Genomic DNA, 18147 nt, shown 5'->3' on the forward strand with positions numbered 1-18147 from the left:
TCACCGGCAGCACGCGCACGGCGCCTGCTTGACCTGCCCGAGCTCGGCGACACGCGCCCGTCCGAGCGCATGGACTATATGCTCTCGTTGCTCGGCGAGCACTCTCCGGCATTCCTGTTCCGGGAGCTGTTCCTCCGTCAGCTGCCTAACCCGGTACGCCTCGCCCTGGCTGGCACGTTGATCACGGATTCCCGCGCCCTCGCCAGGGAAGCCGATAAGATCTCCTCGGCGGGCCAGCACATCGGCGCGGTTACCTGGAGCCCGCCGCCGTCCGGGGCGACGCCCACGACGCCCGAGCGCCCTGCGCGGTTGGAGGCCGAACTGCCGGTGCAACTGGCGGCCGCCACGCCGCACCGCCCGCTTCCGACACGACGGCCGGGGCCTCCACCTGACCGGGCGTGGTGTTATTACCACGCCAGGTTCGGACACAAGGCTCGGACGTGCCGGCCCCCGTGCACTTTCGGCAGGTCGGGAAACGGCCGGGCCGGCGTTCATTCCCAGCCATGAGCGCCGGCCACTCGGGCAACTTGCTGTTTATTCGGGACAAAGCGTCTGGACGGCGTTTCCTGTGCGACACCGGCGCCCAACTGAGCGTCATACCTGCCTCCGAGCAGGACAGGCTGGACGCAGTTTGCGGCCCCTCTTTGGTCGCTGCTAATGGCTCGGCCATACGCACTTTCGGCCCACGCGTCGTCACCCTCTGCTTCGGCAGCCAGCGCTTTCAATGGACTTTTGTTACCGCCAGCGTCCCCGTGGCTTTGCTGGGCGCCGACTTCCTCTGCGCGCACGGGCTGCTGGTCGACGTCAAACGACGTCGCCTTGTCCACGCCGAGACCTTCAGCTCCCTGGCGTGCACAATGAGCAGCTCCGCGCCGACCGAACTGGCGTGCGCCCTCCCGGCAACGAACGAGTTCGCTCGCCTGCTCGTGGAATTCCCGGCCCTCACGCGGCCGACGTTTTCGGCCGTCGCGGTGCGGCACGGGATCGAGCACCACATACCCACTACGGGCCCGCCGGTCTACGCCAGGGCCCGCCGCCTCGACCCAGCCAAGCTCGCCGTGGCAAAGGCCGAATTCGACACGTTGGAGCACCTCGGCATCGTGCGGCGCTCCGATAGCGCGTGGGCCTCGCCACTGCACATCGTGCCAAAGCCGGGGGGTGGATGGCGCCCGTGTGGCGACTACCGCCGTCTCAATGACGCTACCACCCCCGACAGGTACCCGATCCCGCATATTCAGGACTTTTCCGCCCGTTTGGCGGGACGGGTCATCTTTTCGAAAATTGACCTGATACGGGGCTACCACCAGGTACCTGTCTGGGCGGCCGACGTCCCGAAGACGGCCGTCATCACGCCGTTCGGCCTGTTCGAATTTTTGCGGATGCCGTTTGGCCTCAAGAACGCGGCCCAGGCGTTCCAGCGCTTGATGGACGGCGTGCTGCGCGACCTGCCGTTTCTTTTCGTCTATCTGGACGACATCCTCGTCGCCAGCACGTCCCGCGCCGAGCACCTCCTCCACCTCCGAACACTGTTCGGTCGCCTCAGCGAGCACGGCGTAATTGTCAACCCGGTCAAATGCCACTTCGGCGCGACGACCGTTGACTTTTTGGGCCACCGCATCACCAAGACCGGGGCCGTGCCGCTGCTGACCAAGGTCGAGGCCATCACCACGTTCCCGCGTCCCCGTTCCATCAAGGCCCTCCAAGAGTTCCTCGGCATGGTGAATTTTTATCACCGATTCGTGCCCCGCGCTGCTCAGTTCATGCGGCCCCTTTACGAGGCCCTCCGGGGCAAGCCGGCCAAGCATGACATTGTTTGGTCCGTGGCCATGGACGCGGCCTTCGCCAGTGCCAAACGGGCCCTCGCCGACGCAACGCTGCTGGCTCACCCGGTGCTCAACGCGCCCATCGCCCTCACTACGGACGCCTCCAACTACGCGGTGGGCGCCGTCCATGAGCAATGGGTGGACGGGGTTTGGCAGCCACTCGCTTTTTTCAGCCGGCAACTCCGGCCGAACGAGTTAAACTACAGCACGTTCGACCGCGAGCTGCTCGGGCTATTCCTGGCCGTTCGCCATTTCCGACACCTCCTGGAGGGCCGCCCGTTCACGGCTTTTGTCGACCACAAGCCGTTGGTCTACGCAATGGCTAAGGTCACGGAGCCGTGGTCGGCCCGCCAGCAGCGCCACCTCTCTGCCGTGTCGGAGTTCACCACGGACATCCAGCACGTCGCCGGCAAAGACAACGCCGTGGCCGACTGCCTTTCGCGGGCCAGCGCGAACGCGGTCCACCTCGGCGTGGACTTCACGCTCATGGCGGCCGACCAGACCACCGACGCCTCGGTGCAGGCACTCCGCGTGGCGGACACGGGCCTCCGCCTGGCCGACATCCCCTTCGCGGGCACCGTCCTGCTCTGCGACGTCTCCCAGGGCCAGCCTCGCCCCATCGTGCCCGTTTCCTGGCAGCGCCGCATCTTCGCCTCCATCCACGGCCTTTCTCACCCGGGCCGGAAAGCTTCTCAGAAGCTGGTGTCGGCGCGTTTCGTCTGGCACGGCCTTCGACGAAACATCCGCGACTGGGCCAACGCCTGCACGGCCTGCCAGCGAGCCAAGGTCCACCGCCACACCCAGGCCCCGCTGGCACCTTTCGCCGTGCCTGAACGGCGTTTCGACCACGTCCACGTGGACCTGGTGGGTCCCCTGCCCCCCTCGCGGGGGTTCACCCACCTGCTCACCATGGTGGACAGGACCACCAGGTGGCCGGAAGCCGTGCCCCTCACCTCCACCACCACCGCCGACGTGGCGCAGGCGTTCATCGCCACCTGGGTCGCGCGCTTCGGCGCACCAGCGGACATCTCATCCGACCGCGGCCCACAGTTCACGTCTGAGCTTTGGGGCGCGGTCGCCCGTTCGTTGGGGGTCACGCTGCACCGCACCACGGCCTACCACCCCCAAGCCAATGGGTTGTGCGAGCGGTTTCACCGCTCCATGAAGGCCGCACTCATGGCCGGCCTTCAGGACGACGGTTGGGCCGACCGGCTGCCGTGGGTCCTTTTGGGCCTTCGCACGGCCCCCAAGGAAGACCTCCAGGCGTCCGCCGCCGAGCTCGTCTACGGCCAGCCACTCCGCGTCCCGGGCGAATTCGTGCCTGACGCTACCAGTCCCTGGTCCGCCGCTCGCCAGCGCTCGGACCTCCAGGAGGCCGCCCGACGATTTGCCCCCGTGCCGACGTCCCGCCACGGTGGCCCCCAGTCCTACGTCCCCCCGGCGCTTCGCACAGCGGAGTACGTCTTTGTGCGTCATGACGCGCACCGGGGGCCACTCCGGCCGCCGTACGACGGGCCCTTCCGTGTCCTGCGACGGGGCGACAAGTCTTTCATCGTCGACTTCGGCGGCCGGCCGGACCGGATTTCTGTGGACCGCCTCAAACCGGCGCACATGGACGTCGACCGACCACCACGGTTGGCCCTTCCTCCACGGCGAGGCCGCCCCCCGTCCACAGTTCCCCCCGCTCGACCACCCACCACCACGTCAGACCCCTCCCCATGACCCTCCAGGGGTCGCTTCGGCCGGGTCATCCGGACCCCCCTTAAATTGACCCTGCCGGTGCAGGTCGATTCTGGAGGGGCGTGTGTAGCGGTTACCGCTGGATGTACATAATCGCCTTGCACCGGCCAGAACACGGCCAGACGCGCCTCTCCCGGGCATGCCCGGACTCACTGTTCCCGGGCACGCCCGAACCTCCTGGGCACGCCCAGTCTCGTCTTTCCCGGGCATGCCCGCTCTCGCCTTTCCAGGGCTCGCCCAGAGCGTCCGGGCATGCCCGCTATCGCCTTTCCAGGGCACGCCCAGAGCATCCGGGCATGCCCGCTATCGCCTTTCCAGTGCTCGCCCAGAGCGCCCGGGCACGCCCAGCCTCGACTTGCCAGGCCGCAGCCAAACACGCCCGGGCAGGTCCAGACTCGCCTTTCCAAGGCTCGCCCTTGACACCCGGGCATGCCCGGTATAGCTTTTACCGGGCAAACTTCCCGACATAAATGTGTATATATATTGCTGCCCGATAAACGGGCTTGTCAGAATACCTGAGCTGTTTTGTTTCAATAAAGCAACTCGGACGAATTCCGTCTTTGGTCGCGTCAATTCTTTCGACTCGCGTTGGAGCGCAGTTCCTTCACTAATCCTATGTTTTCTGGGTCAAGGAATCCAATAAAGGCCTCAAAATAGTGCTAAGGATTATAGAAAAGCAACAAACAAAGGTAATTTAAAACCATTGTCTTTATATTTGTGCTATAACTGTATTACATAATACATGATATTGCAAGTCCTTTGGAGTTATAGGTATGGGTTTATAAAGCAAGAAAGCAGCCTTGTGAGTATCAGATTGAACTATAAGTCCTATACACAGGATCTACGAGGTCTATACCGTTCAGGAATATGCTTTTACACATCTTCATCTTCATCACTGTCCTGAGGGTCATTTTCGCAAAGGTGTCTACGCAAATGCCAACATTAATTGTTGGATTCCTCATGCTCTGAATATTCCAAAAATGTATAGTTTTGCTAATCTCCAAAAATTTGAACGGAAAAACATAGTGAACCTGACTACACGTTCAACTGGGGCAAGAAGGTGAAATAAAAGGTTTCTTATGAAATAAAATGTGAAAATACTCATTATTTGGAGGAAACGAATAGAAGGAAATGAGGAAACACCACGTGGCGGCAGGTGGTAAATCGAGGGGCGAAGATTGTAAACTCAACAAATTATTCTTGGAGAAAGAAAATAGTTTTAATACTGAAATGAGATCGTACGAAGTGTAAGGTGTGTGAAGGTTTTATTAAAACGTTTTGTACTTGGTTTGTGAGGAAAACGATGAAAACATTGGAATTTGGAATGCGGGTGAGGGTGAGGGATTCCAGAGAAGGGGAAGGTGCGGTGTTTCGGGCGGAAGGTGCGGTGATTCGGGCGGAAGGTGCGGTGATTCGGGCGGAAGTTGAGCTCGGGTCCTCTCTACAACTACATATCATTCCCCGGTAAAATTATTTTGATGTAATCCATCATGTTCGACAAGAGATAGGCTCGGTCATTTTGATGAACTTTTTGTTTTACCACAGAAACGTGAATGTACATTAACAATTATTTATATATTCGTTAACAGTGTAAACTCGTAAATAGATATGGATGAAGATAAAGAGGTGAACTTGGGGAGGGAGAAGAAATAAATTAGGGAGCAGGGGCGGATCCAGGGGCGAGGGGGGTGCAGGGGGTGCGCACCCTCCCCCCCCCCTTCGATCCAGGATGAGGGTGCAGGCGGTGCGAATCTGCTGAACTGTTGGACCAGGAAAGAACACAAGGAACTGCAGAATCTTCCAAGAACGCACGAAATGTCGTTTCTGACGATCATGAAAAAAAAAATCCCAGACCCCCCCCCCCCTAGCGCTATAGTTTCATGCACCCCCCCCCCCCCCGTCTTGAAATTCCTTGATCCGCCCCTGGGGAGGGATGAGCAGTCTAATTTTTGGGGTAGAGTTATGTGCTGTGTGGCATATTGTGGGAGTTGGGGGCACGAACATCAGTGAGGGTTTTGGGTGGAGGAGGAGTAGATAATCAGTGGGGGTGATATGGTTGCGTGGGGGTGGGGTTAGTGGGGGTGATGGTTGAGGTGGTGGGGGGGGGAGGTTAGTGGGGGTAATGGTTGGGGTGGTGGGGGGGGGGGGGACGTTAGTGGGGGTGATAGTTGGGTTGGTGGGGGGGGAGGTTAGTGAGGGTGATGGTTGGGGTGGGGGGGTGGTTAGTGGGGGTGATGGTTGGGGTGGTGGGGGGGGGGGAGGTTAGTGTGGGTGATGGTTGGGGTGGTGGGGGGGGGGAGGTTAGTGAGGGTGATGGTTGGGGGGAGGGGTGGTTAGTGGGGGTGATGGTTGGGGTGGTGGGGGGGAGGTTAGTGGGGGTAATGGTTGGGGTGGTGGGGGGACGTTAGTGGGGGTGATAGTTGGGTTGGTGGGGGGGGAGGTTAGTGAGGGTGATGGTTGGGGGGGGGGGGTTAGTGGGGGTGATGGTTGGGGTGGTGGGGGGGGAGGTTAGTGTGGGTGGTGGGGGGGGAGGTTAGTGCGGGTGATGGTTGGGGGTACGAACATCAGTGAGGGGGAGGAGTAGATTATCAGTAGGGGTGATGGTTGCGGGTGGGAGGTCATTGGGGATGATAGTCGTGGTTGCGGCGCGGGTGGAGGGGGGGGGGGGGGTTAGTGCGGGTGATGGTTGGGGGTACGAACACCAGTGAGGGTTTTGGTTGGAGGAGTAGTAGATAATCAGTGGGGGTGATGGTTGGGGGTACAAGCATCAGTGAGGGGGAGCAGTCGATAATCAGTAGGGGTGATGGTTGCGGGGGGGAGGTCATTGGGGATGATAGTCGTGGTTGCGACGCGGGTGGAGGGGGGGTGGCGGGGACATCAGTGGGGGTGGTGATGGGTGATCTGTGAGGGTTAGGGTTAGGGTTAGTGTGTGTGGGAGTAGGGGGGAGTTTCTGATGTACATGTTTTGAGCATCAGTTGAACGTGAATGTACATCTATATAATAATATCGTAAGGACTCGACTTTGTTATCCCTTTTACGCTGCACACAGTGACCCGATGCCCACGGCACTAATGGATTTACCATCTACGAACCGCGCTCTTTGTTTATCACGTACAGCCAGACTCGAAAAATCTGAATTAGTCGACTTTGGGGCCCACAAGCATCCGATTAACGGCCGATACGACGCCATCTTACGACGCCATCGTATTGGTGTCAACATGGGTGGTGTGAACCAAATGGTCTTTTTATTCCCTTGAACATTTTAAATGAGGATATATAAGGAAACGTCTTTATCGTAATTTTAATAAAGTTAAATGGAGTGACGTTGCGATACTCGGGGTGCGTTGCATAAATCCTCGTAACTCAGAGAGGTGTAGCAGGTGGCGAGACGTAAGGAAGCTTAAAGATAACGAGCTGAAAACAGACGAACGATATGTCAATCTCTTTCTACACCGAACGGAAATAAAAGTATGAGAGCGGGAAGGCATGGCCTGAGCACTTCGAGCAGAGAGGACTGATTGGACTTAACTTAAAGAGAAAAAATTGGAGCTTAACGGAAGAAGAAGATCCCATGAGCGCTCCCCTATGCCATCCATAATGGTGCACTCTATCCATACACCACATCCTCCCTTCCGTGGATGTTCCACGGGTTTCGGCTAGTTAACAATAATTCTCCAAGAATGCTCTGGATCAGGTAACGGTGACCTCGAGCCATGTTGACGTTCCGCCGTGTGTTCTGTGTGGAGCACTTTAGGGAAGATGTGGAAGGCGTCAGCTGGGCACAAGTTGTCTGTGGAAGTGAAAGATGATGACGACTGGGATACGGATCCTGACTTTGAGGTGAGCAATAGATCTTGTGATACGACCTTCCACGGTAAATGCCAGCAATTCCACACATGTTCACCAGATCAGGGTGTTGCCTCATGTATCCCCTTTTTACTTACCGAGTCTTGTTTCCTTTGCCAGAATGATGTGTCGGAAAATGAGCAGAGGTGGGGGGCAAAGACTGTGGAGGGCTCTGGAAGGATGGAGCACTTTAGGTAATTTTTATTTCCACTTGTGATCAATTTTTATTTTTCTCAAATGTCAGCCGGCAATCATTTGTGATGCAATCCCACGAATCCGTAAACCCGACCCCAGCGTCAAAGAGCTGCGTGCAAAGGTCAATGTGGAGCACTCCATGAATAGGCAGAAGGAGATGGAATCTGGGCCCATGGCGGCCGCTGGTTACGGAGGGAAGTTTGGTCTGCAGGGAGACCGTATGGACGAGGTCCGTTGGGCCGGGTAACAGTTTGAAATTATTTGTTTCATAAACAAAAATAAACATGCAGGTTGTATTAACGTACTCTATCTGATCCCATGTACCATGTTTTAATATCCAAAGCATGTGCCGTACCTGGTGCTTGTGTTGCAGTCTGCTGTGGGGTACGAGTACAAAAGCGACCGAGAAAAGCACTCTTCTCAGAAAGGTAGTCCTGGTGCGAGTTGTCGGTTTGCTCTTTCATGACGGAGTCATCTTTTCCTACCATTGGATGGAAGTGTGTTGGCAATTTGCTGTCTGTGTGCAGACCACTCGAAGGGCTTCGGAGGGAAATATGGAGTCCAGCAAGATCGCCAAGACAAGGTCGCCTTGGGCTGGGAACACAAGGACAAGACCTCTCCACATGAATCGCAGACCGGTACAGCACCCGACCGCTGACACCCCTCCTCTCTTTAGGTTCTGCTATTGTGAGACATTTGTTGTACAAATTGATGAAATCGGTTATAATCGGGGAATCTTTCAGGGGTCATTGAGCCACACGGTCGGTGATCATTCGCAGATTACAAGCGAGGATTTGGAGGGAAGTTTGGGGTGCAGCAGGATCGGCAGGACAAGTGTGCTCTCAGTTGGGAGCACAAAGAAAAACCATCTCCTCACGAGTCCCAAATTGGTGAGTTGTCTCACTAGATCCGTACGCGCATCCTCACCCGCTTTGCTGTACTCCTGCCCCGTTCTCTCACACGTGTTCCTTCCTTCTACAGATTACAGAAAAGGTTTTGGAGGAAAGTTTGGAGTTCAGACCGACAGAGTGGATAAGGTACGTACAAGTATCGTACACATTAACCTCTGCATGTTACAAGTTTATTTTGTGGCAAATATGGGTCCGATTGGACATCACCGTGCAGTCGGTAGACCTGTCTAAGTTGGACACAGTGAAAACTAGAATGGCGCTCAGTAGAGAGCATACCTCCACCTGGTTGGCCATATCACTCAATGGTGAAGAATCACTTTTAAAAAATCATACTAGCTGGACCCGGATCCGGATCTTCACCAAAATTGAATTGATTCTTCCTTGTCACACACACAACCTGTCCATCAAGTTTCGTCCAAATCCATCCATAACTTTTTGATATACCCCGCTTTGTATCGTTTTTGGCCCTATCTCCCAATGGTGAACAATCACTTGTCAAATCACTTATCCCTATCTCCCAATGGTGAATCACGATGATAACTCCATGAAGCTGATGCGTCAAACGGAACACTCCATTGCTGAACCTCCTGCCAACTCTTCTCAGAGAAACTGACTATTTTGGAACGATCTTGGATAAAAGGATGTGTTAAACAAACAGATCTTTTGGACGAAGTTAGCTCTGTCGTTTCATCGCTGGGCACCGTTGACCAATCGTCTAACAACGGTGGAGTCGAGCTTGATTGATACTTTAGTTGAGGAGGATAGTATGACATGGGTGGGGATACCAGGTAGCAGTTAGCAAATAATGTAAGGTATTAAATTATTTTCAATAAATTCCACATTCTTGTGCCACCTTCAGTCAAATGTCAGGCATGGACACCCAGGTTCGTGAAGGACTTGGACAAAAAAACGTACCCGGTCTGATTGTTGCTATGTCCAGTCAATGGCGAAACTGCAAATGGGGAATCCGCGAATGTCACGGACGGAAACACTTCGGTCATTTCCTCATTCTGCTTTAAACTCAATATCTCTACATTTTCATTCCAAACAGCATCATCATTCATCATCATTCCAATCACAAATTAATACTATAATATTAATATATCAAAATATAATGTTAAATCACGATTGTATTGAGATATTATCAAATCAGCAAATCATCAGCATCTGTTCACTTCCAGATTCGGGAGCAAGGTCCGTGTCGATCTCATTTCAAAATCATAATTGTATTGAGGGATTTCTGAAACCTCCTACCTACCCTATGACACCTGCTGGGACCCCAAACCATTCCACAGAAGCTTATTATATTTCCTTTTGGAAAAATATGCAACTGGAATGGTTACTAAATGCTGTCTCCCTGTCATGTGACCAGATCCTCGACTCTGATTGGTGGACGTTTGTGAGGTACATATACATAGATACACCAGACGGACAGAAAAACGCTGTTCCAGATGGCATTGCTCTACGTGCTACGCCATAAAAATGACCTTGCTCCTCTGTGGGCACGTGTGCGTGGGATGAGATTCCGTCCAATTTGCCAAATTCAGAGCCAAAGTACTGCCAAACAGCAGACTTGTGTTCCAATTTGTGTTGTACACTGTTCAAAATATAAAAATTAAATTGAGTTTAAGTAGTTCCTCGATAATAGACCAACATCTGACAGACAGACAAAAGTGAACCAATTGCTTAACCACGCTTCGTGGTACGCACACGGGGTAATTACTTCAAAATATGTTTTTCGACTCGGCTTCAATTGTTCCTCATTCTCTTTAACACTTGAGACTGTGGCCCAGTCTTGTAACTAGTCTATCTTATAGTTCCTTCTTATCCTGGTGGAATTTCAAAATGTAAAAAGCTTAACCTTTGAACCGAAGGCTCTGACTTGGAATGTGCATTTCTCTCCTCGATATCCGTTCAAGGATTGGCTGTTATTGCCCTTCCGTTCCTTTGTCGCCATGCTGTGCAGACACTCTTTTTTTCATTCCCAAGCGTTTCATTGGGATGTTTCCAATGGTGATGTGTGAAATGCTGCGGCTCATGAACCTTCGGTCATCAAAACGATTTCTTTGGTCTTGGCGACGTTTTGATCACATGACTTGTCTGCCAAAAACTCGCTCTTGGGATCATTTCTCGCCCCTATTTTCCCTTCGGCTCGATTTCCATCCTCCTGTGTGGGAAGGAAATTCCCATTCAAAGCATTCACCGTATCTTGGATTCATTCTGACAGCATGCCTTTCTTCCTCAAATGTTATTCACATTGAACTTTCGATTTTGTCAATTTTTTAACCCCAGTGCCTACTTCCTCATTTTTACCTGCGACATGTCGCAGATCGACAATGGCTTCATGTTGCTGCTGTTGTTATTGTTTTTGTTGCTGTTGATCGATTTTTTAAATGTGCACCCATTGGTTGGACAACTGCCGGACCACACCCACATCTGTCGTTTGACTCCACCCACGGTAGTACCAAGCCAAAATTATATGGCCGCCATCTTGTTTCTTGGTCGGCCAAACTCGGGCATATAGGCCTCTGCTGATTATTCACTGTATAGAGTTTTGTTGCGTCAGATTTCCATTGGCTTTGTTTGGTTTGAGTGTTATTGACGATGAGGGATTTTAGCGTGGAAGGAAAAGACGTCGGAGGCGTTCGGAATCCTCGTCAATCCTTTATTCCAACAGCGACCAACCAAACCCGCTCGTCTCAATTCAGGTTGCACCCGGTTCCGGAAAACCATCGACAAACCTGAGCTCAAGCATATTTACATATTTTAATATGAAAGGCAAAATGATGCTGCGACAGGAAACCTAAAAATCTCGTGATATGTCGAATACTAGTCAGGTTTAATCAAGCTCATCAGAACTCTCAGTATGACAGAACGTACGGTACGTCCGAATGCACGGTGAGGTGTCACGTTAATTTTAATAGCACATTCATTTCCCAATCGCGCTGTTCATATTTTAAGAGTGCTTTAAATGCGCACTTTCCAATCGGCCCATTCCTGGATTTTGTTGTGACCACAGTGCAGTCATTCTAGTTTAAACATGCCTGGAATGGAAAATCCACTCATTCGGAGTTTATAAACTGGGAATTGTATGTATAAGAGTTCAGTTTTATAATGCAACAAAAATATATGCTCCATCAACCGAGTGCGTGTTCTCATCACTCAGAGGCTCCAATGTGTGTGTGTGTGCGTGCGTGCGTGTACCAGTCGGCAGCATCGTTTGAGGAAATGAAGGGACCAAGCTCCACGTACCAGCGAACATTGCCAGTAGAAGCCGGTAACGCTTGCCTCCAAACACCTGTATCTTCAATTCTAACGTTATGTTTCAGTTACTCGTTTTGTGTTATTTCCACAATTTGGAAACCTGCTCTCCTATTGATCCTTGTTCTAGTGGGCAGTGGAGCAGCCAACCTGTGTGCACGGTTTGAGGGCTTGGCTCAGTCTGAGGAGCAGGAGCGTCGGCGAAGAGCCGATGAAGAGAAGGCACGAAGAGTTCAGCAAGAGAAGCACGAGAGGGTTAGTTTCGATTGGCGTGTAACCTTCGCTGTCCGCTCTCGTGATGATCCCGAATGTCGAGTTCATTTGACATTGCTCTTGCGGGATTTGTTGAATATATTTTGACTGACCGATGTTTTGCTGGTTTGTTTTGTTATGATAATTTTGCATTTAAATTGACAGTAATGAAACGGTTTGACTCCTAATTTACTAATTGCAACCTCAACAAACCAATTTCTGTCCAGGAAAGAGCTGAAAAGCAGATTGATTGGCCTAAAGAGCCTGAGCCTGAGCAGAAGCCACAGCAGGTAATTGTCCTGTGTGGCTTCTTTACCCTCACCTTAGAGCTTAGATTGTTACCATTGAGGGCTCTACTCCCACAGCAACAGTGAACTGGATGGAGTAAACAAGTAATCGAATATTGGGGGCTCGGTTGGTGGAAATCGCTTGGCATTCCCATTCGGGCCGTGCTCTGCATTGCAGTTTAACTTGTTTCCTTAAAGTTTGTTCCATCCCAAGAATGAAGAAATGTACATGTGATGTAATCCACGACTCCGCTGGTAGTGGCATGCAGATTGTAGTAACAACCAGAGTTCCGCATTAAGGGTGTCTAACGAGAGCCCCACAGGATTAGTCGATCGTTTTTCACCCCCTACCCAAAGGCTGCAACTCATGAGGAGCCGCAGCACGTTCCAGGATCCGGATTCGAAGAGCCGTCCATGGAACCAAAGTCGGCTGTCGAGCCGGATTCCAGTGAAACCGAAGAGGAAGCTCCAGCAACGGACTACAATAATCGTGTAACCAATGACCAGGTCGAGAAGAAAGCAGCTGATGAGCACGTTGGCCAGCATCACGGTACGTAATCGATATATCGTGAGAGGTTCGACGCGTTGAGAAAATTCCTTTTTCCATGTAGTGATCTTTCCTTTCTCCCCCAGTACCCCCCTTCACCTCCTTTCTCTCTCCTATCATCTTCCATTCCTCTGTTCTTTCACTTTAAACCCCCCAACCCATACTTGTGTAATAAATAGATGGGCTCCAATCTTCTTCTTCTTCTTCTCCTCCTCTACCCTTTGAAAGAAGTGAGGTTCAATACAGATACAGATAGTTTTATTGCCATATGTAGCATCCATGAAGATCACAGAATGACATTGGAATTCTTTGAATACGAGTGCTCTCAAATAAAAGTATAATTTCACAAAAAAATAAAAGCAGACATATAAAACTCAAGATTAATGGTTTAAAAGTCAGATCACACGAGTATAAAAGATATTCCTGAAATGGTTGGTGGATGTTTTAATACTGCGGTGCTGACGGCAAGAATGTAGTGGACCAGTGGTTCGAACATGTTAAACACAGAATAACTAGAATCTCTAACAATATTTGAGGCTTTTGCAAAACATCTGGACGTGTAGATAACTTTGAGTGCCCACCAATGATCCTCTGCGCAGCACGAACAACTCTTTCCAACAACTTGAGGTCGTGTGCAGTGATGTTGCCGAACCAAACTAATTTATCCCGTTAAAACACTTTCAATAACACTCTGGTAAAAGTTCACCAAAACATCGCGATGCACACCAAATTATTTCAGCCGTCTCAGGAAGTACAGGCGCTGCTGGGCCTTTTTAGCGATACTTCCAGTATTCAGTCCCAGACATATCAGTTGGAATGTGTATGCCCAGGAATTTGAAGGAACTCGGTCTCAACATCTTGACCGTCAATGCTGATAGGGGCATGTGTAGCACAACACTTCCTAAAATCCACGATAACCTCCTTAGTTTTACTAACATTCAGTAATGCTGATAGGAGCACATGGAACACAAGACTTCCTAAAATCCATGATAACTTCCTTAGTTTTACTAACATTCAGTAATGCTGATAGGAGCATGTGTAACTCAAGACTTCCTAAAATCCACGATAACTTCCTTAGTTTTACTAACATTCACTAATGCTGATAGGAGCACGTGTAGCACAAGACTTCTTAAAATCCACGATAACTTCCTTAGTTTTACTAACATTCAGTAATGCTGATAGGAGCACGTGTAGCACAATAATTCTTAAAATCCACGATAACTTCCTTTGTTTTACTAACATTCACTAATGCTGACAGGGGCACGTGTAGCACGATAATTCTTAGAATCCACGATAACTTCCTTAGTTTTACACACATTCAGTCATGCTGATAGGAGCACGTGTAGCACAAGACTTCTTAAAATCCACGATAACTTCCTTAGTTTTACAAACATTCAGTCATGCTGATAGGAGCACGTGTCGCACAAGACTTCTTAAAATCCACGATAACTTCCTTAGTTTTATTAACATTCAGTAATGCTGACAGGAGCATGTGCAGCACAAGACTTCTTAAAATCCACGATAACTTCCTTAGTTTTACTAACATTCAGTTATGCTGAAAGGTGCATGTGTAACTCAAGACTTCCTAAACTCCACGATAACTTCCTTAGTTTTACTAACATTCAGTAATGCTGATAGGAGCATGTGTAACTCAAGACTTCCTAAAATCCACGATAACTTCCTTAGTTTTACTAACATTCAGCAATGCTGATAGGAGCATGTGTAACTCAAGACTTCCTAAAATCCACGATAACTTCCTTAGTTTTACTAACATTCAGCAATGCTGATAGGAGCATGTGCAACTCAAGACTTCCTAAAATCCACGAAAACTTCCTTAGTTTTACTAACATTCAGCAATGCTGATAGGAGCATGTGCAACTCAAGACTTCCTAAAATCCACGAAAACTTCCTTAGTTTTACTAACATTCAGCAATGCTGATAGGAGCATGTGTAACTCAAGACTTCCTAAAATCCACGATAACTTCCTTAGTTTTACTAACATTCAGCAATGCTGATAGGAGCATGTGTAACTCAAGACTTCCTAAAATCCACGATAACTTCCTTAGTTTTACTAACATTCAGTAATGCTGATAGGAGCACGTGTTGCACAATAATTCTTAAAATCCACGATAACTTCCTTTGTTTTACTAACATTCACTAATGCTGATAGGAGCATGTGTAGCACAAGACTTCTTAAAATCCACGATAACTTCCTTAGTTTTACTAACATTCAGTAATGCTGATAGGGGCACGTGTAACACAAGACTTCTTAAAATCCACGATAACTTCCTTAGTATTACTAACATTCAGTAATGCTGATAGGGGCATGTGCAGCACAAGACTTCCTAAAATCCACCATAACTTCCTTAGTTTTACTAACATTCAGTAATGCTGATAGGGGCATGTGCAGCACAAGACTTCCTAAAATCCACCATAACTTCCTTAGTTTTACTAACATTCAGTAATGCTGATATGGGCATGTGCAGCACAAGACTTCCTAAAATCCACGATAACTTCCTTAGTTTTACTAACATTCAGTAATGCTGATAGGGGCATGTGCAGCACAAGACTTCCTAAAATCCACGATAACTTCCTTAGTTTTACTAACATTCAGTAATGCTGATAGGGGCATGTGCAGCACAAGACTTCCTAAAATCCACCATAACTTCCTTAGTTTTACTAACATTCAGTAATGCTGATAGGGGCATGTGCAGCACAACAACAACAACATGCATTTTAAGGCCATTTTCCCTGCAAGAGCGGGGGTTAGCCTTGCGGTCCCCATGACAATCTTCTCCATTTTGCCCTATTTTCTGCATCTCCCCTTGTTAACAACCCCCTTGCCCGCATTTCTTCTTCGACCATCTTTAGCCAAGTCTTTCTCGGTCTTCCCCGTCCTCTACTTCCTTCTACATTCATTTCCATCACTCTTCTCAACCAGTCACTTTCAGTCTTTCATCCTTCCTCAACACGTGACCAAACGATCTCAACCTGTTCCTCTTCACAGCATCAATCACAGGCTCTATTCCCATCATCTTTCGCAATTCATCATTTGTCTTCCTCTCTCTCAACGATACTCCGCACATCCACCGAACCATTCGCATTTCCACCCTTTCCAGCCTTCGTTTCTGCTCTACGTTCATTACCCATGTCTCGCTCCCATAAATCATAACACTTCTCACACATGCAGCATACACCTTTCCCTTCAGCTTCAACGACACTCCCCTCATCATCAGCACGCCACTCAGTTCCCGAAACTTCTTCCATGCACATCTCACTCTAGCAACCGTTGCCAAGTCTGATCCACCTTCGCCATTCAGCATGTCTCCGAGGTAGCAAAATGTTTTCACACCTTCCAACTTCACGCCGTCTCCAAGATCCAACTCAACATTTCCTCCATCTGCAGCTCCCTCTGTGCACGCCTTACATATGAATGTAGCTGCCACACTGGTTAATGACCCTCTCAGACCACTGCATTTTTGATGACCCCACTCAGCGCACATTGTACATTGAATGGAGTTCACTCCGACACCCTTCCTGCACACAGCACATGGCCACTTCCCAGTTCTTTCCACCTCACCACATGCTTTACCACTTGCCATCACCTTCGTTTTTCCGATATTCACCTTCAGACCTTTTGTCTCCCTCCATACATTCATTCCACTTGTTCATCTTCTCCTTCAGTCCATCCATACTTTCCGCAATCAACTCCAGATCATCTGCATACAACAACTCCCATGGTAAACCCTCCTTTACGTTCTGAGCCAGCACCTCCATCACGGCTACAAATAGTGGTGGACTTAGTACCGACCCCTGATGCACTCCCACCTTCACCTCAAACTCACCATTGTTCCCGTCCTTCGTCCTTACAGCTGTGCGCGCTCTTTTGTACATTGCCATCACTACTCTGATCAACCATTCCTCCACTCCTAACTTCCTCATTGCCCATGTCAATACTTTGCGTGGAACCCTATCGAATGCTTTCTCCAGATCAACAAACCCAAGAAACAACTTCTTCCTCTTCTCCATGTACTTCTCCTGCAACTGCCTCACAATAAAGAGCGCGTTTGTCGTTCCTATTCCTGGCATAAATCCAAACTGCATTTCGTCGATCTTCACCTTCTTTCTTATCCTCCTCTCCAACACCCTTTCCAATACCTTCATTCCATGCTCCAATAACTTTATCGCTCGGTACGAGCCACACTCCAGAGGGTCACCTTTCCCCTTGTATGGAGGGACGAGGGTACTCAGTTCCCAATGCACTGGAATGCGGCCTTCTTTCACCACCAGATTACAGATCTCTGTCATTCTCTTCACACCCCAACTTCCTGCTGCCTTCAACATATCTCCCACAACTCCCGTCGGCCCTCCCGCTTTTCTACTCTTCATTGCTTTTATCGCTTCCTCAACTTCCTTCTCAGTTATCTTCTCTGCCGGTCCTAAAACTGGGTTACTCTCCTGTTGCCATCCCATTTCATTCTCTGTATTCAACAGCCTTTCCATATATCTTTTCCATCTTCCTTTAATTCCATCTGGGTCCACAACGATTTGTCCCACTTCATCCTTCAAGCAACTCACCCCCATCACATCACACCTCTCTTTCGCTATCTGCTTTGCAATCCTGAATACCGCTCTCTGACCCTCTTCCAAATCCAAGCATTCTCCGAACATTTTCCTGCATGCCTCCTGCGCCTTTGCTACCTCTTTCTTTGCAGCCTTCCTGGCTGCCTTATAACTTTCATGCTCTGCTTTTTCTGCTCCGTACCCTTCGCCTTCTGCCACTCCTTGAACTTCTTCCTCTTCTGGTCAATCCTCTTTCCAACTTCATCATCCCACCACCATGTTTCCGAGTGCCTCGGTGGTCCTTTTGTCCATCCACATACCTCACCAACGGCTCCCAACAGACTATCTTTCATTGACATCCAACCACTTCCAAGCTCAACCACATCATCCTCTACCTTACTACTCAGCCTCTCTTTTAATGCCTCCCTTACTGTCACCTCTTTCAACCTCCACACCTTCATTCTCGGTTGGTACTTCACCCGCCTGTACAAGACCAACAAGACTTCACACTAACTAACACTAACTAACTAATAACTAACACTAACAAGACTAGCAAGACTGTGTAGCACAAGACTTCATAAAATCCATGATAACTTCCTTAGTTTTACTAACATTCAGTAATGCTGATAGGAGCATGTGTAACACAAGACTTCATAAAATCCACGATGACTTCCTTAGTTTTACTAACATTCAGTAATGCTGATCGGGGCACGTGTAGCGC

The 18147-nt window shown here is 50.0% G+C and overlaps 1 protein-coding gene across 5 annotated transcripts in view; it reads left to right on the forward strand.

The window, feature by feature from the left end:
• The window catches only part of LOC137427964 (src substrate cortactin), a 47326-nt gene that overhangs the window by 21819 nt on the left and 7360 nt on the right, over nt 1-18147 (forward strand). For 2 of the 5 annotated variants that reach the window (XM_078777564.1, XM_078777565.1), the window contains exons 1-12: nt 4895-5027; nt 7319-7404; nt 7531-7604; nt 7705-7834; nt 7979-8033; nt 8133-8243; nt 8385-8495; nt 8587-8642; nt 11724-11793; nt 11908-12032; nt 12257-12319; nt 12674-12866. In XM_078777564.1, the coding sequence (XP_078633690.1) occupies nt 7324-7404; nt 7531-7604; nt 7705-7834; nt 7979-8033; nt 8133-8243; nt 8385-8495; nt 8587-8642; nt 11724-11793; nt 11908-12032; nt 12257-12319; nt 12674-12866 (1069 nt within the window). In that variant the 5' untranslated portion in view covers nt 4895-5027; nt 7319-7323. Of the gene's footprint in view, nt 1-4894; nt 5028-7310; nt 7405-7530; nt 7605-7704; nt 7835-7978; nt 8034-8132; nt 8244-8384; nt 8496-8586; nt 8643-11723; nt 11794-11907; nt 12033-12256; nt 12320-12673; nt 12867-18147 lie in introns of those variants that run through there. The other 3 variants (XM_078777563.1, XM_068117835.2, XM_078777566.1) reach the window with 2 other exon arrangements.

Source organism: Myxine glutinosa, chromosome 5 (assembly GCF_964187855.1).
Source record: "Myxine glutinosa chromosome 5, kmMyxGlut1.1, whole genome shotgun sequence".
NCBI lineage: Eukaryota > Metazoa > Chordata > Myxini > Myxiniformes > Myxinidae > Myxine > Myxine glutinosa.